The sequence below is a fragment of the Phocoena sinus genome, chromosome 8 (genome assembly GCF_008692025.1).
Source record: "Phocoena sinus isolate mPhoSin1 chromosome 8, mPhoSin1.pri, whole genome shotgun sequence".
NCBI classification, from domain to species: Eukaryota; Metazoa; Chordata; class Mammalia; order Artiodactyla; family Phocoenidae; genus Phocoena; species Phocoena sinus.
Window position 1 is genome coordinate 12365078 of NC_045770.1, and position 19764 is coordinate 12384841.

The 19764-nt window shown below is 35.2% G+C and overlaps 1 protein-coding gene across 5 annotated transcripts in view; it reads right to left on the reverse strand.

The window, feature by feature from the left end:
* Positions 1-19764, reverse strand: part of ARHGEF12 (Rho guanine nucleotide exchange factor 12) — a 145030-nt gene that overhangs the window by 51207 nt on the left and 74059 nt on the right. For 2 of the 5 annotated variants that reach the window (XM_032639868.1, XM_032639867.1), the window contains 6 exons: positions 7545-7643; positions 6817-6866; positions 4625-4682; positions 2157-2335; positions 397-474; positions 81-200 (listed from right to left, as the gene is read on the reverse strand). In XM_032639868.1, coding sequence (XP_032495759.1) covers positions 81-200; positions 397-474; positions 2157-2335; positions 4625-4682; positions 6817-6866; positions 7545-7643 — 584 coding nt within the window. Of the gene's footprint in view, positions 1-80; positions 201-396; positions 475-2156; positions 2336-4624; positions 4683-6816; positions 6867-7499; positions 7644-19764 lie in introns of all 5 variants that reach the window. The other 3 variants (XM_032639869.1, XM_032639870.1, XM_032639871.1) reach the window with 3 other exon arrangements.

The window sequence follows — 19764 nt, forward strand, 5'->3', positions numbered from 1 at the left end:
AACTGCAACACTCTCTGACACATTCCCAGAAGAAAATTCTCCTGCAAAAGGTTGGGTAGCACTTTTAATAGCGATGCTACCTGAGCAGAGCCTGTGGCTTTGGATAACTGCTCTTGCAGTTGAGGAATGTGTTTCTTGGCCTCTTGGATCTCTTTTAGCAATCTTTGGGCAGGTGTTCGGCTGTAATCTTCCTGCAATAACTGAAAAGTTATAAAAATATTTCAAGAATTAATTACTTATGTCAAGAAAATCTTTAAAAGTCTATTCTTAATCAATAAAATAGCTGATGGCGTTGATTACAATAGTGCTTAATTATGATTATAATAAATACCAACTCAACTATGCCCACTCACGTTTTTACTGGCCTATAAAACAGCCCCATTTCTAACTTAGTACCTGTAGCCGTTCCTGTTCTTTCTGTAACATTTTTCTCAGAATTTCTACTTTCTGGTTATGAACCACATTGTTTTCCTCCTAGAAAAAGATAAAATAAACAAACAAAAAGACAAGAACCAATACAAGGAAAGTGAAACTAAGTATCGAAAATGAGTCATACAATGTTACATCTCAGCTCCAATTTTCAATACCTATCAGGATTTTCTTATTTCTGGTGGTTATGAAGACAAACTTTTAAACATGACACTTAAAGATAAAAGGTTACAGGGAAATGTCAACTCTTCTATTTCACTTTTGCTAAACTAGGTTCAAAAAACATTAAATATTGATATTAGTTGAAGAAATGAAGTTGCCTTAAGTATAAGACTAATATCTTGGGCTTCCCTGGTGGCATAGTGGTTAAGAATCTGCCTGCCAATGCAGGGGACACAGGTTCGAGACCTGGTCCACGAAGATCCCATATGCCACAGAGCAACTAAGCCCGTGTGCCACAACTGCTGAGCCTGTGCTCTACAGCCCGTGAGCCACAACTACTGAGCCCGCGTGCCACAACTACTGAAGCCTGCGTGCCTAGAGCCCGTGCTCCGAATGAGAAGCCACCACAACGAGAAGCCTGCGCACCGCAACGAAGAGTAGTCCCCACTCACTGCAACTAGAGAAAGCCCAAGCACAGCAACAAAGACCCAACGGAGAAAAAAAATAATAAATAAGTATTTTTTTAAAAAGAAAGAAAAAAAGAATAATATCTTACACTTTCCCTCCTTTGGATTTTTACTATCAACCCCCGTGCATGGTTCAAATTCCCAGTATTTCCTACCTGAAGTATTAAGACAGATCACTAATTCATCTCCTGTCATTTCTCCTTGTTTTACAACCCTATAATATTTTATCAAATAAGTCTTCCTAAAATCCTGTTATAATCACATCACTCTCTTCCTCAAAAAATTTGTAATATATTCTTACTGCCCATTCAGTTACTTGTAAATTGGCCTCGTAGTTGTGACTTTTCAAAATAAATAGTCTTACTTTTTTCTCATCTCCTACTTCATAAATCTTTAACGGGCAACCAACCAAACAAGAGTCCTGGCTATTTCCCCAAAATACTTGATGCTTTCTTGGCTCTTTACCTCTGTTAATCCTGCTTCCTCTACCTGGGTTGCCTTCTTCCCCACTGCCACCATTAGGATGTTACCTGTTTTTTAAGGCTCAATTCAAATAATAGCTTTCCATAAAGTTGTTCCTTATCACAACTGGATGTGCTTTCTCCCTCCTTTGAAATCTCATAGAACTTAATATTTTCCTTCTCATAATGTCTACAGCTGCCTCTGTAGTAAAATTACTTGTATACTCTTGATTCAATTTCAAACAACAAAGGTTTATTAAGTACTTAGTACTGTATGCCAAGCAATATTTCAGGCTCTGTGGACACAACAATAAATAAAATAAACAAAAAAACCCTGTCCTCTTAGAGTGTATATTCGAAGATAACAAAGGACATTGAACATAGGATATCTTAATTATATTTTTGTGGGTGGCACCCTGTTTTGTATATGGTAGGTGTTAAATATTTGTTGAATTATATCTGCTATCCCCATACCCTGTAATCATTCCAAATTATTAGGTAATTATTTTTATCAGCAAGTTATCTTCTAGAATCTTAAACTTAAATTTGTTTATCAACTCAACACTTTGAAACTCAACATAAAGCAAAGGCATTATTATACAACTGAGCATTTACAAAGACGTTTTCCCACTCTTACCCCCATGAGCACAGGACTAGTAATTCTCTCCATATTCCCAGATGCTCCAGGTGAATGAGGGGATGTCATGATGGGAGACATATGTCCAACGACTGATGGCTCTACTTCAGAATCAGCAAGTGGAAACTGGGGCGACCCAGGTGGGCGTCCCTGAACAGTGAGAGCTACATAGGAACCCGCTTGGGGTGGGCAGATGGAAGAAAGGGGAGGGAAGGGAAAATAACATTGTCAAAAAATTTTTACTACTTAATCTTTGATAGTTCTAAAAGATCCAGATATATGAGAAAGTTTCATCATCTGCTAATCATTTTCCCCACAGAAGAAGAATCTTGTCATTTCTCTTTTATGGCTCCCCTAAAATTCTAAAAGAACAATGCAATTTTCAGATAGCAAATCACTTACTCATGAGGTCAGATATTACTTAAAAGCAAGTAAGATTTATAAATCCAGTGATTTTTTTTTAATTTAGGGAAGAATAAGTTATTATCAACTATCAACTATCAACAATGGCTATGTTCAATCAATTTCTCAAATGCAAATTTTAAAAATCACCATATTAAGATGATACTAATTAGACAAGGTTTAACTAATTTTCTGTAATGATACAATTTTAAATTAACTTTAAGAAATGTGTGTGACAAGAAATATCCGACAAAAAGCAGAAAAAAACCCTACAACAAATAAGTAGTGAGTTTTAATTTTAAAAATTTGGAGAAGACAAATTCACTAGGCATTTTACAGGGAAAAAACTATGGAAAGCAAAATTACCCATAACCAGAAAGACTCTGAAACAGACATTCATGAGTTATCTAGAATCAAGAAGAAATAATGCTTTCCAAATAAAAAACTTTTCTAGATAACTGACCTTTAATGACAAAATCTTTCTCTTAGACTTTTCAGTAGAACTTTAAATTGTATTTCATACTTTTTCCCCCCAATTTAATCCTCCCATGAAACTCGCTAGTAATTATTTCACAGTGTTTGGGGTTCTAAAAATTTTTTTTATACTTAATGATCACAAATGCTGTGATATTGGGGAGATTTTAAGCACACACACTTTTAAAGTTTTTCAGTCATATTTCTCTCTGTCACGAAGTCATCTAATATATCTTATTGACTTATCCATGTGCTTGGTTCTCATAGCCTCCTCGTTCTTCCCTTCTCTTCTTTAGATGTTTTTAAACTGGTTTGATTTGAAATCACTTTTATTATGTCTAGAATATGCATTGAAGAGTAGGACATGAGGGAGCTCTACTACAAGTATAGCACACAGGGTTTAGGCATTTCAAATTTATATCTGTTTTCGATACTCAGAGTGTTTTATGCTTACTTTGAGTTTTTAGTTAGGCTCTTGTTATTGGATAAGTAATCTATTGCTACAGTCCTAGGATTTAATTTTTTAAGTAAAACTGATATTGGAACAAGTAAAATATATAACCTAAAAAGCTAAAGAAATAATCTTTTCATACTCTGCAACAGTTAGTTACCAGGCATATATTATCGTAAACCATCATATTTATGTAGCACATAAAAATTCATAAATCACAATCTCATTAAATAAGTAATCAAATTTATTCTAGTATGAGGATCTAATTCTGATCATCCCATTGCTTTTTAAAATGTACTAAAGTTAAGAACTAAGATCAAAGTGATCATTTTAGAGCACTGGTACTCTGATGAAGAGATAAAGGGATTCACAGGTTGCTTTATCTAAGCAATAATAAGGCCAAGAAGGATTTGTTTATTAAATTTATTCTAAAGATGTCCACTTAATGAAAAGAAGTAATATTAAATAAAAAAGTAGTGTTTCTGCTTGGCCATAAACAACTATCTCTTTTTTTTTTTTTAAACAACTATCTCTTAATTGTAGTCTATTACACTGTGAAATAGTCTGATGCAGAAGACTACAAATTCTTAACCCTGGAGATTTCCAAGAGAAGACCACTCCCCTGGATTATTTAATCATTTACTTATCTGAGGGAACATGATTATGCTACGTGATTTTGAAAGTTCCATTTCAGTTCATCCAGGCCACTGTGTCTGATTTCTCAACCTCTTCTCTTTCAGGTCGACTCATGCATTTCTTTCAAATATACTTTCATTATTACCAAGAATAACAAGGACATTATAATCAACCACATAAATGAAGTGGACTAAAGACAGTTATTAGCAAATTAAGAATTTTCACCTCAGACTTTCCTTTAATACAGGGGTCAGTAAACTCCAGCCAAGGGACTAAATTCAACCCACAGATTGTTTTGGCAAATATTTAGTTTTACTGAAACACAGCCATACCCATTCATTTATGCATCGTCTATGGCTGCTTTCACATTACAATGAGAGTCGAGTAGTAGATTATCTGATCCACAAAGCCTAAAAAATTTACTATCCGGCCTATTGCAGAAAATGTTTGCTTATCTTTGCTGTAAGGGTTTCAGAAAACAAAACTGAGGATAACATTCACCTACATTTGATTAGCTTCACCACTTCCAGATGGTTTGAATGAGTCACCAGAGTTCCATTCACCTGTAAGAAAATAAAAATAGTGTCTGTCAGGTAATTCTAGTTGAGACAATTAAACTGACTTCAGGAATTATCATATGTAATACAACCAATTATAACATAGTAAACAGGACTATATTAAAATGCATATATATTTGGTTCAATAGTCACTTTTACCACTATTCTATAAGGTATACTCAGCAACAAAATGAACTTGAGCACAAAAAAAGGCCTTGATTTAAAGAGACGCAAGAGCCGGGGTGGGGGCGCGGATATGGGGATATATGTATACATATAGCTGATTCACTTTGCTATACAGCAGAAACTAACACACCATTGTAAAGCAATTATATTCCAATAAAGATGCTTAAAAAAATAAAAAGGATATTATAACTATTATAACTTATTCACCATGAAAAATGACAAAACGTACTATGCAACAGATTTGCAAATCCTTCACAGTGAAGAACCCTTGCAAATTAAAAACTCCCTTTGCTTTTAATTACAAATTCACTGATTTTCCAAAGGCATAATAAATTTTTTAAAAGACGAATAAGCAATATTTCTCCAATAATATTCAATTTACTATTAGTTTTCCAATCATCACCTAACCTTCACAAAGAAAATTAATTTTCAGACACGCTAAATGTAGGAAGTGTTATCCAAAGTTTCCACTAAACCAAACAAATTAAGGTAAAAATATCAAACATGAATCTAACATTTTTTCTCTGATGCAAGTAACACTAATTTTTACAAGTTCAAATATATCGGGGTATAAAACAGAAGTAAAAGTACACTTGTCATGCCCACCAGAGATGATCACTGTTAAGCATGATGTTTAATCTTTGAGACATATTCTAGCATACACACACCAGATACACAGACACACATACATATACTTTGTAACTTGCCTTTTCCTGCAAATAAAAAAGCACTGTTTTATTACATTATGGATGTCTTTCAATATAGGTACAAACAGACCTAATCTATTCTTTTTAAAAGCTGGAGGTGAAATGCAATTTATTTCTTTAGCCCTCAGTATACGCATATTTAGATTGTTTACAAGTTTTCGATACAATAAAGCTTAAATGAATTTTCCTGTACACGTATCACTTCACATTTAAACACCTATTACCTTAGATAAGCTCCTAAAAGCAAAATTGTGGTCAAAGGTTATATACTTTTTAAAAATATGTAACTTTTGATACATATTCACAAATTTCCATCCAAACAGATTTTACCTTATTTATATTCACAACATGTTTATGAGAGTAGCCATTTTACCATACCCAAACTATGCCAAATGTGTATCATTAATCTTTAAAATTTCTGACAACCAAATATATTTTCACCTATCATTTAATTTCTACTTCTTTCTTATCAGTGAGGTTGGACATATCCTCATTGATATATTATTTCAATTACTTTGGAGAATTGCTTTATAAAATTCTTTGCCCCTTTTTCTGTCAGACTATTTATTCTTTTGTTAGTAATTTGAAAGTGCTCTTTACAATTAAGGCTATCATATTCTGTAATATATTTCAAATATTTATTTCCAGATAGTTCTTTGTAAATATGTTCATGGTGTCTTTTCCTGTATAGTAATTTGATTTTAAGTAATCACATTAGTTAGTTGTCTTAAGAGTAATTAGTGACTAAGCCATTCTTTCCCTACTGATCAGAACTTAAGGGCTGTTTCTGGACTCTCTACTGTGTTCCACAGACAGGTCCCTAGGTATAATAGAGTCACTTGCTTCAAATCAATCTGCACCATCTCACCTCACACTTATCCATACACATAATACCTCTGCAAAGTTCACTTAGAACAAATAATCATTTGGAAGCTTGACAAGGAATGGCACACCTCCCCAAATTTATTAATAAATTTTGAAGAGAATTTCTTGCTAAGAGATTAACTTGGAGAAATATGATCTTTACAACAGCGAGTTATGACTCCATTTATTCAAGCCTCTTATTATGCTTTTCAGTAAAGGGTAACGTTAATTTTAGAATGAATGAAGTAAGTTTTTATAGTCAATAAATCCATCATATATAATCTGTAGCTTTTAATAAAAATCCAAGTTAAAAAAAGCAAAATATGGCTAATATATGCTGTTTTTTAATTCTATCATAAATTCCGTAATAGTCTTTTCCTTACCTTGATGATTCGATCACCTGTCTGTACGCCAGCCCGCATGGCTGCTCCATCTGTAAGAGAAATTAATTCTTAAAATGCAATTCATTTACCTTCACTGATAATCTTCTTGAAAGAGAGGCAGTGTAACAAAATGGTTAAATACATGGACTGTAAAGTCAGGCTGACTTAGGTCCAAATCCTGCCTCTGCCACTCACTAGTTGGATGACCATGGACAGATTTTATGTTTTTTTTACTCTAAGCCTCGATATCACCTGTAATATAGAGATAAAAAATACCTACCTCAAATTACAGCAACCAAGATAAAGGACGTATTCAATATATGGTAATAGTAGTTCAAGATATTATTGTCATTTGGGAGAAAAGGATGGATATTTTTGAGTCTACAACCCCTTCTTTAATCTGTCTCTACCCAAATATCTCTGGTGCCATTAAGAAATAAAATTCCACAAACTTCTATAAGTGATGATGAGTAAAGTTTCATGACTAAGGAGTCATATGATTTCTAAAACAATATAAGAACTGTTTTCTTTCCATAAAGTACAAAAGAAAATCAACTGGGGTAAATTCATGCCTATAACCGTAACACCAGAGACAACTCTAGCACAATAAGGCCATATGACCTGTAATGTATGTGATTATTTTATTCTAAGCAATAGACATTTTTAAACTATTCTATTCTTACTCTGTTTGCTCCCAAGTGACAAGACTGTTTTTAAAAATGCCTTGCCTTCTTTGACAGACTGTACGAACACTGGATTGTCTCCACTGACCGTCAGCCCAAATCCATTGTCATCCTTCTGGATGATCACACAACGCTGAACAAGACCTGCACAAGAACCAAAGGGTAAAGAGAGAAGGAAAGAGAAAACAGAGAAAAAGACAATAATTACATATTAGTAATGAACTGTAGTGTATCTGGAGAAGCACAAAGTAGCACATGAAACCCATATAAAAAATAAGAGCACTAACCCCATAAGCAAAACAAACACAAGAATATCACAAAGAATCATATATACTGGTTTCTCACAGGGAAGGTACAGCAGAATTGCTCCAAGATTAAAAACAGCTAAGGCAAACTGGAAAATATGAAGTATTAGAGAGGAGACAGACAGAATGCCCATTCACATCTATGCAATTAATTTGTAATATAAAATCCTCCCCCACCTCCCTGTGTTTTTGGTGCTCTAACTGGTGTTTAAACCCAAGATAATCAAATATTCGGGGACATTAGGCTAGAAGCATCCCATGGTAAACTCTAGAGAAGTCCAACCTTACTCTCAATAAAATATACTCAGAAAAACAGACTATAAAAAAGAAGGAAGTGCTTACAGAGCACCTGCAGCTCTTCTCCTGAAAGGGAGAAAGAAAAGGAAAAGTCCAAAGGAAAGAAAAGGAGAAGTCCAAGGGAAGAAAGACTTTGGCTCGTAGAAAAAATAAAAAGAAAAGAGAAAAAAAGTAGGAAAGATAAAGAAAGAACCTGTGAGTTCAACCAACTCTTTGATTTCTTTCATATACTTACCTGATTCCTACAGAGAATTTGTTTTCCTTCTAGTTAAATAGCAAACAAAAATTGTCAAGGCAAGGTGAGAAGAAGAAGACCACACCCAAGGGAATAGGGACGTCCCAAAACAGAACCCTGATTACTGCCCAGGGCTGTTTTACCGTAGATCAAGATCAGAAGATCCTGAACTCTTTGTTAGCCAAAGATTTAATATATACTTCCAGCTTTTCAGAATCTAAGTGTTTTACCAAAAATCAGTATGCAAAACATGTAAACTAACACAAGTATAATGATGATTAGAAAACAAAAACTACTTCAAAATTAAGATTTTTATACAAAGAGCCATGATCTTTTAAATGAGTCTGATGTACAAAACAAAGGAAATGCTAAAGATTGCACGTTAATGAATATATATGCATATTTCTTGCTGTTAATGAAATGACACAAGTATGAGCCTACTACAGATGAAAAACTAGAATAACTGGATCCCAGAATAGAAAACACAAACTTGAACCTTAATTTATAACCCTACACAAAAATTAATTTACAGCAAATTATGGACCTGAACATAAAAGCTAAAACTTTTCATAAGAAAACATAGGAGAAAAGCTTCAAGACCTTAGGATAGGCAGAGAACTTTTAGGATGCAAAATGCATCCATAAAAGAAAAAACTGGTAAATGGGACCCAAAATTTTAAATAGCTGCTTTCCTAAAGACACTGATAAGAAAATGAAAAGGCAAGCACAGAGTGGGAGAAAATATTCGCATTACAAATTATCTGATAAAGCACTTGTATCCAGACATACATTTAAAAAAACAACTCTACAACCCAATAATGGAAGACACATTTTAAAGGGACAAAAGATTTGAACAAAGAAAGATACACCAATGGCCAATAAGCACATGCAAAGGTGCTCAACATCTGCAGTCTTCAGGAAAATGCAAATTAAAACCATAATGAGATACCACTATACACTAACTGGAATGGCTAAAACTTAAAAGACTGATAAATACCAAGTGCTAACAAGGATGTGGAACAACTAGAACTCTCATACATTGCTGGTGGGAATGTAAAATGGTGGAAATTTCTTATAAAGGCAAGTATATATTTACATATGACCCAGCAACTTCACTCCTAAGAGAAATGAAAACTCATGTCCACATAAAGACTGGTAAACAAATGTTCACAGCAGTTTTGCTCAAAAGAGACAAAAACTAGAAACAACTCAATCGTCCGTCAACAGACAAATGGATAAACAAACTGTGGTACAGCCATTACAATAAAATACTACTTAGCAAGAAAAAAAGGGAACTACTCACACAGGCAACAAACATGGATGAATCACAAAAACATCATGTTAAGCAAAAGAAGGCAGATACAAAAGAGAGTACATACTACACGATTCCAGCGTAGAACAGGCAAAAAGTAAACTAGTAAGGAAAAGCAGATTAGTGGTTGCCTAGGGGCAGGATGGCGTGGAGAGGTAAGAATGACTGCAAAGAGACATGAAGGAACTTTTTGGGTTGATGGAAATGTTCTATACATTAATTAAGGTAATGGTTACACGAGTATTCATCTGTCGAGACTTAGTGAACTGCACACTTAAAATGAATGCATCTTATTTTATGTAAATTAGATCTCAAAAAAGTTAATTTTCAACATTTAAAAAATGAGTGAGACCTCAATTCTAGAGACTACTAAATACTGAACAGTATTTGAATTCACGGTGTCACCACTCCTACAAAATAGGAAACTGCAATGGGGTCAGAGGAAAGATAACCCGTCAGAATTTAACCATTTTTCTTTTGTTTAATGTTGCTTCCTTCAACGAATTAGGAAAAACTCTAAATAGAATGGGTATAAATACATAAAATCAAGGAAAAAGACATTCTTTATAAATTTCTAGTACATAATACAATAAATATAAGTATCAGAGAATAATGTTTTACAGGAATCTTTTAAAATGCACACCCACTTTTAGAAACATAAACATCTGATGCCTTTCTTTACAGTCATTTGAAATTTCAAAATAAATTACATACTTTGAATTTTTAAAAGTCGACAACTGCAGCACTGAATATAGATTTTTTTCATGCTATAATCATCCCTCCCAGTTATCTCATCTCACTTTCAAAGGGCTGAAAATGAGTGAATTGAAGGATTCTAATATTGATGTTTCCTGTGCTAAGCCACTGGGCTTCTTAAGACTTTCTTCCAGGTCCCTGTAGAGAATCGGGTACTTGTACACAATGAGGGAGAGAAGTAGTGGGGGTTAACAGTTTGCTATGTTTATGTATTTCACTTGAATATAATGTACCTAAAGTATTTAGCTTAATGCCTAACAAATACTAAGGGTTCCTAAATGTTAGGTATTATTTTATTATGACTAGGGGTGGGTTGCGCTTGGATTTTCCTGCTCAGAAATATATTACTCATTTACCCATGCCATCAATTAAAAATACATTTGTGTTAACGAACTCCTATCATTAATGTAAATGCTCCTCAGAAGCACCAATTCTCATTTATGATGTCTTTGTGTGAATTTTGTTTTGGTTTAATAGACCAGCAAATTACTTTGAGATGGGGAAGGAAGTAAGGAAATTTTACAGAGCTTCTTGTGATAGGTAACTTTAGAAGATGAGAGACAGCATGACGCCCTCAAGAAACAAATCATCTCCTCTTATAAAACTTTCCCTAAATATCAAGACTGTGTTAGGTGCCCCCTTCTAGACTCCCACTGCACCCTCTATTTACTCTCAGAGTATCTTTATCACTCACAACTGATTTGTATTCGTTTTTATCCTCTCATTAGATTAAATACTCCCCTGAAAGAGTTCAGGGGCTCTATCTTGTTTACAAACTTATCTCAGGACCTGGTATATGTTCTGGCATAAAAGGAAATTTTTTTAAATTGCTAATGAATTAACGAAAAATCACAAAAGTATAGGAGTCTAGAGATGAACGGAAGCTCAGAAAGGGAGGTGATCAGAGAGAAAAAAAAATACAACTACACACAGTTAACTTTAGCAAATATGCTTAGGGTCCTAACAGACTGCTAAGCACTGAAAGAATTTATTAGGGTTGCCTCAGAATACTGCAAACCTGTATTCTCCAATTCAAAACTGTTCAGCATGATAACTTTCCCCTTTAATTCTACATTAAAAGGAGAAGATAAGGAACAAAGAAGAAAGAGGAAAAAGGGAAAGAGCTATGTGAGCATCATACTCATCTTTTTCCTCTCCTCAACACCACTGTACTGTCCATTTACCAATATTATTATTCTAAGTCCATCTACTAATCTGAGACTCTGATATACTTGAATATCTAAGAATTACTAGACTACCAATACAAAAAGAAAACATACATACATAGCCAATTCAGAATCTGCAGAATTCAAATTACTGAAATGTTCTACTTATTGTAGCCCAGAAGCTATTTTAACCCACCACACAGGATAAACTCCACCCTTAACATTGACATCACCAATACTGACTATCATACTTTTGAAATGTCCTTTTTGACAAAAAAAAACTCCACTTTGCTTTAGCAAATTTGTATTGAGCATCTGTCTGCTCGTTATTTAACACTGTAACCTGCAGGAATACAAAACAACTAGGAGTCTTTGCTCTCAAAGAACTTAAAATCTTGAAAGGGAAGGATAATAGAGAAACCAATAGAGAGACAATGGCAACATCTAACTAAAATGATATGATAACAGGCCCTATATGTTATTAAAGAAGGGAGAGAGAAAAGGTGGACTCCTAATTCCAAAATAATCATTTTTGAATTTCACTAATTTAAAAAAAAAACTTTCCATCATTTTAACTTTTTCTGGTTCTTACAAACACATATAGCCCATGGTTGGTTTGTTGGCTTATTTTGCTAATTCCCTTATTCTCTAGTATAAAGAGTATTAATTATAATCACCATACAAGTGTGTTTATCTCTGAATTTTTTTTTTTTTGCGGTACGTGGGCCTCTCACTGCTGTGGCCTCTCCCGTTGTGGAGCACAGGCTCCGGACACGCAGGCTCAGCAGCCATGGTTCAGGGGACCAGCCGCTCTGCGGCATGTGGGATCTTCCCGGACCGGGGCACGAACCCGTGTCCCCTGCATTGGCAGGCGGGCTCTCAACCACTGTGCCACCAGGGAAGCCCCATATGAACATTTTTTTCCACAACTATCTAGTTTTGTTTTTTTTTTTTTTTAAATAAATTTATTTATTTATTTTTGGCTGCATTGGGTCTTCGTTGCTGCGCGCGGGCTTTCTCTAGTCGCGGCGAGCGGGGGCTACTCTTCGTTGTGGTGCGCAGGCTTCTCATTGCGATGGCTTCCCTTGCTGTGGAGCACAGGCTCTAGGCGGCTGGGCTTCAGTAGTTGTGGCTTGTGGGCTCTAGAGCGCAGGCCCAGTAGTTGTGGCGCACGGGCGTAGTTGCTCCGCAGCATGTGGGATCTTCCCGGACCAGGGCTTGAACCCGTGTCCCCTGAATTGGCAGGCGGATTCTTAACCACTGCGCCACCAGGGAAGCCCCACAACTATCTAGTTTTTAAGTGCATATGGAATATTGGTAACCAAGTGCATCTCTATTATCATACTTACAAAAAAGCACTTCTTTTGTACCAGACTGTAAACTTCTAGAAAGCAGGTACAGTCTCCTATTATCTTGATATCTATCCCTTAACATAGTACCTGGCATATAATAGGTGCTCAATGAATATTTATTAAGTAAATCTGAACTTATTTTATAAATAAATCATACTCAGTCACTTTTCAGGAAAAAGTAAAATCATATCCATGAAAACTATGCCAAGTAGAGAAATACTTCTACACAGACACTAACCTTCTGCCCTGGCTAAATTCTAACCAAAGTAATTTGATACTCCATCTACCCTAAAATAACTCCTCTAATTCTTTACTTCCTGTCTTTTAAGGAATATGATATTTCACCTGGAAGCTGATAATAAATGTCATGCTTCATATTATCAGTGAAGTAAAGATAGATGGTCTATCAAACTTATGTAAATATTATCCTTTCCTATTTTTTTTCTTTAGAAACAAAGGACATGTTTCCCTCTTACAATAACGTGACTTTTTTTTCTTTTTAAATGCTTTTTTACTGAAGTACCATTAATTTATAATATTCAGTTAGTTTCAGGTATACAGCATAGTGATTCAGTATTTTTGTTATCTATTACTACAAGATACTGGATATAGTTCCCTGTGCTATACAGTATATCCTTGTTTATAAAATAGATAAATCCTTATCTATTTTATATATAGTAGTTTGTATCTATTAATTCCATACCTCAAATTTGTCCCTCCTCCCTTCTCTCTTTCCTTTGGTAACCAAAAGTTTGTTTTCTGTATCTGTGAGTCTGTTTCTGTTTTGCATATATTGATATAGTCATTTGTATTATTTTTTAGATTCTACATGTAAGTGATATCATATAGTATTTGTCTAAGCGTAATGCTCTCTAGGTCCATCCACATTGCTGCAAATGGCATTATTTTTCTTTTATGGCTGAGTAATATTCCTTGGTGTGTGTGTATGTGTCTCTATGTGTGTGTATACACAAGACATCCTTTTTTTGAAACTGAACTATAGTTGACCTACAATATTGTGTTAACTTCAGGTGTACAGCTAAGCGATTTAGTTATATACATATATTTTTTTTCAGATTTTCCATTATAGGTTATTACAAGATGTTGAGTGTAGTTCCTGTGCTATATACATCTTCTTAATTCAATAATCTGCTGACAAGCACTTGAGTTGCTTCCAAATCTTGGCTGTTGTAAATAGTGTTGCTATGAACATTGTGGTGCACATGTCCTTTCAAATTAGTGTTTTCCTTCTTCCAGATATATAAGCAGGAGTGGAACTGCTGACTCATATGGCAGTTCTATTTTTAGTTTCTTAAGGAACGTCTAAACTGTTTTCCACAGTGGCTGCACCAATTTACATTCCCTCCAATGGTGTACAAGGGTTCCCATTGCTCCACATCCTAACATTTGTTATTTGTAGACTTTTTTGTTGTTGTTGTTGTTTTTGCGGTACGCAGGCCTCTCACTGTTGTGGCCTCTCCCGTTGCGGAGCACAGGCTCCGGACGCGCAGGCTCAGCGGCCATGGCTCAGGGCCCAGCCGCTCCGCGGCATGTGGGATCTTCCCAGACCGGGGCATGAACCCGTGTCTCCTGCATCAGCAGGTGGACTCTCAACCACTGCACCACCAGGGAAGCCCTAGACTTTTTAATGGTAGCCATTCTGACAGGTGTGAGGTGATACTTCATTGTGGTTTTGATTTGTATTTCTTAATAATTAGCAATGATGAGCACCTTTTCACATGCCTGTTACCCATCCGCATATCTTCTCTGAAAAATGTCTATTCAATTCTTCTGCGCATTTTTTGATTGGTTTGGGTTTTGTTTTGGTTTTTTTTTTCAATATTGAATTGTATGAGCTGTCTGTATACTTTGGATATTAACCCCTTGCTGGTCACATCATTTGCAAATATTTTTCCCCATACCATAGGTACTCTTTTCGTTTTTTGCTGTGCAAAACTTTTAAGTTTAATTAGGTCCCACTTGTTTATTTCTGCTCTTATTTCTTTTGCCTCAGGAGACTGATCCAAGAAAACTTTGCTACAATTTATATCAAAGAGTGTTCTGCCTATGTTCTCTTCTAGGAGTTTTATGGTTTCAGATTTTCCATTTAGGTCTTTAAACCATTTTGAGTTTATTTTTGTACATAGTGTGAGGGAATGTTACAATTTCATTGTTTTACACATGGCTGTCCAGCTTTCCCAGCACAACTTGTTGAAGAGACTGTCTTTTCTCCATTGCATACCTTGCCTCTTTTGCTGTAGATTAACTGATTGTAGATGCATGGATTTATTTCCGGGCTCTCTATTCTGTTCCATTGATCTATGTGCCTGTTTCTGTGCCAATACCATGCTGTCTTGATTACTGTAGCTTTGTAGTATAGTCTGAAGTTTGGGTGGGTTATACCTCCAGTTTGTTCTTTTGTCTCAGGATTGCCTTGGCAATTTGAGGTCTCTGGTAGTTCCATATAAATTTTACAATTATTTGTTCTAGTTCTGCAGAAAATGTCCTGGGTACTTTGATACGGACTGCATTTAAATCTGTAGATTGCTTTGGATAGTATGGCCATTTTCATATTAATTCTTCCAATCCAAGAGCCTGGGATATCTTTCCATTTCTTTGAATCATCTTCAATTTCCTTCATCAGAGTTTTACAGTTTGCAAAGTAAAGTTCTTTCACTTCCTTGCTTAATTTTATTCCTAGTAATTTTATTTTTTTGATGTGATTTTAAACAGAATTGTCTTTTTTACTTTCTCTTTCTGATATTTCATTATTAGTGTATAGGAACACAACAGATTTCTGTATATTAATCTTGTATCCTGCATCATTCCTGAAAGCATTTATTAGTTCTAGTAGTGTCTCAGAAGAGAATTTAGTATTCTCTATATAGAGTATCATGTCATTTGCAAAGAGTGACAGTTTTACCTCTTCCCTACTAATCTGTATACCTTTTATTTATTTTTCTTGTCTGATTACTGTGGATGGGACTTCCAATACCATGTTAAACAGGAGTGGTGAGAGTGAGCATCCTCGCCTTGTTTCTGAATTTAGCAGGAAGGCTTTCAGCTTTTCACTGTTGAGTATTACGTTGGCTGTGTGTTTGTTTTATCTTTACTATGTTGAGATATGTTCCCTCTATACCCACTTTGATGGGAGTTTTCATCATGAATGGATGCTGAATTTTGTCAAATGCTTCTTCTGCATCTGTTGAGATGATCGTGTGACTTTTGTCTTTCCTTCTGTTAATGCGGTGTATCACGTTGATTTGTGTATGCTGAACTATCCTTGTGACCCTGGAATAAATCCAACTTGATCATGGTATATGATACTTTTTATGTATTGTAGGATTTCGTTTGCTTATACTTTGTTGAGGATTTTTGCATCTATATTCATCAAAGATACTGGCCTGTAATTTTTTATAATGTCTTTGTCTGGTTTGGGTATCAGGTGGCCTCATAGAATGAATTTCGGAGTGTTCCCTCCTCCTCAATTTTTTGGAATAGCTTAAGAAGGATAGGTATAAGTTCTTTATATGTTTGGCAGGATTCCCCTGTGAAGCCATCTGGTCCAGGACTTTTGTTTGCTGGGAGCTTTTTTTTTTTTTTTAATTATAGACTCAACTTCACTTCTAGTGCTCAGTCTGTTCAAGTTGTCTGTTTCTTCTTGACTCAGTCTTGGCAGGCTGGTATGTTTCTAGAAATTTGTCCATTTCTTCTAGGTTGTCCAATTTGTTGGCATATACCTGTTCATGGTATTCTCTTATGATTTTCTGTATCTCTGTGGTATCAGATGCTATTTCTCCTCTTTCATTTCTTTTATTTGTTTGTTTTGTTTTTTGGTATTTTTTTAATTGAAGTATTGTTGATCTACAATGTTGTGTTAATTACTGCTGTACAGCAAAGTGACTCAGTTATACATATATATACACATTCTTTTTCATATTCTTCTCCATTATGGTTTATCACAGGATATAAAATATAGTTCCCTGTGCTACACAGTAGGACATAAATGTTTATCCATTCTATATATACCAGTTTGCATCCGCTAATCCAAAACTCCCAATCCATCCCTCTCCCACCCCTCTCTCCCTTGGTAATCACCAGTCTATTGTTTACGTCCGTGATTCTGTTTCTGTTTCATAGATAGGTTCGTTTGTGTCATTTTTTAGGTTCCACATATAAATGATATCATATGGTATTTGTCTTTCTCTTTCTGACTTACTTCACTTAGTATGATAATCTCTAGCTGCATCCAAGTTGCTGCAAATGTGGCATTATTTTGTTCTTTTTTATGGCTGCAGTATTCCATTGTATATATGTACCACATCTTCTTTATCCATTCATCTGTCAATGAAAGTTTGTTTCCATGTCTTGGCTATTGTGAACAGTGCTGCTATGAACACAGAGGTGCATGTATCTTTTCGAATTATAGGTTTGTCTGGATATATGCCCAGGAGTGGGATTGCTGGAACATATGATAATTCTATTTTTAGTTTTCTGAGGAACTTCCATACTGTTTTCCACAGTGGCTGCACCAACTTACATTCCCACCAAAAGTGTAGGAGGGTTCCCTTTTCTCCACACCCTTTCCAGCATTTGTTATTTGTAGACTTTTTAATGATGGCCATTCTGACAAGGGTGAGGTGGTACCTCACTGTAGTTCTGATTTGCATTTCTCTAATAATTAGCGATGTTTAGCATCTTTTCGTGTGCCTATTGGCCATGTGTATTTCTTCTTTGGAGAAATGTCTATTTAGGCCTTCTGCTCATTTTTCAATCAGGTTGTTTTTTGTTGTTGTTGAGGTGTATGAGCTGTTTGTATAGTTTGGAAATTAAGCCCTTGTCGGTCACATCATTTGCAAATATTTCCTCCCATTCTGTAGGTTGCCTTTTCATTTTGTTTATGGTTTCCTTTGCTGTGCAAAAGCTTATAAGTTTGAACAGGTCCTATTTGGGTTTTTTTTGTTTTTATTCTCTTTCATTTCTCATTTGCATCCTTTTTCTTCTTAGTGAATCTGGATAAAGGTTTATCGATGTTGTTTGTCTTTTCAAAGAACACCTTTTGGTTTCATTAATCTTTTCTATTGTTTTATCTCTAATTAATTTATTTCCTCTCTAATCTTTACTATTTCCTTCCTTCTACTGACTGTGGGCTTTGTGTGTTCTCTTTCTAAATCTTTTAGGTGGTTAGGTTGTCATTTGAGATTTTTCTTGTTTTTTAAGAAAGGCCTGTATCACTATAAACTTCCCTCTTAGAATTGCTTTTGCTGCACCCCATAGATTTTGGAAAGTTGTGTTTTCATTTTCATTTGTCTCAAGGTATTTCCCAATTTCCTTTTTGATTTCATCATTCACCCATTGGTTTTTCAGTAGCATATTGTTTAGTCTCTACATGTTTGTTCTTTTCCTGCAGTTGATTTCTAGTTTCATACTGTTGTGGTTGGAAATTATGCTTGATATAATTCCTATGCTCTTAAATTTGTTGAGGCTTGTTCTGTAACCTGGTATGTGATCTATCCTGGAGAACGTTCCATGTGCACTTCAAAAGAATGTGTATTCTGCATTTTTGGGGGGAACGTGGTGTCCTGTAGGTATCAATTAAGTCAAAGTGATCTACTGTGTCATTTGAGACCTCTGTTGCCTTACTGATTTTCTGTCTGGATGATCTGTCCATTGAGGACAGTGGGGTGTTAATGTCTCCTACTATTATTGTATTACTGTCAGTTTCTCCCTTTACATCTGTTAGTATTTGCTTTGTATATTTAGGTGTTCCTATACTGGGTGTGTATATCTTAACGAGTGTAATACCCTCTTCCTGCATTGATCCCTTCTTCATTGTATAATCCCTTGTATTGATTCCTTTACCCCTTCTCTGTCTTTCATTATAGCTTTCGTCTTAAAGTCTACCTTGTCTGATATGAGTATTGCTACCCCCACTTTCTTGTTGTTTCTGTTTGCATGAAATATCTTTTTCCATCCTCTCACTTTCGGTCTGTGTGCATCTTTCACCCTGAAGTGAGTCTCTTGTAGGCAGCATATTGAAGGCTCTTGTTTTCTAATCCAGTCAGCCACCTTGTGTCTTTTGATCGGAGCATTTAGTCCACTGACATTTAAAGTAATTACTGATAGGTATGTACTTATGTCATTTTATTCCTTGTTTTGCAGCTGTTTTTGTAGTTCTTTGTTCATTTCCTCTTCTTTTTGTTTCTGCCATTGTGGTTTGATGATTTTGTTTTGTAGTATGCTTGAATTCCTTTCTTCCTTTCTTTTACAGTACCCTCTACTGTAGGGTTTTGATTTGTGGTTACCACTGGGTTCATATATGCTGACCCATAATTGTATCTACTTGCTTTAAACTGATAATCATTTAAGTTCAAACATCCTAAAAGATCTACATTTTTTACTCCTCTCCCACACATTTTGTGTTTTTGAGGTCATATTTTATATCTTCATGCTTATCCCTTTACTGTTTATTGTATTTATAGTTGCTTTTACAATTTTTTAAAAGTGATCTTTAATCCTTACTGTATATTTACCATTCCCATTGGGATTTTCCCTTTCCTGTAGATTCTTACTTCTTTTCCATTTAGACAAGACCTTTCAACATTTCTTTTACGGTAGGCTTAGTATTGCTTTATTCTTTTAGTTTTTGCTTCTCTGAGAAATTATTTACCTCTCCTTCTATTCTAAATGATAATCTTGCTGGGTAGAGTACCCTAGATTGCAGGTTTTTCCCTTTCAGGACTTTGAATATACCATGCCACTCCCTTCTGGCCTGCAAAGTTTCTGCAGAGAAATCAACTGATAGCCTTATGGGGATTCCCTTGTGTATACCTCTTTGTTTT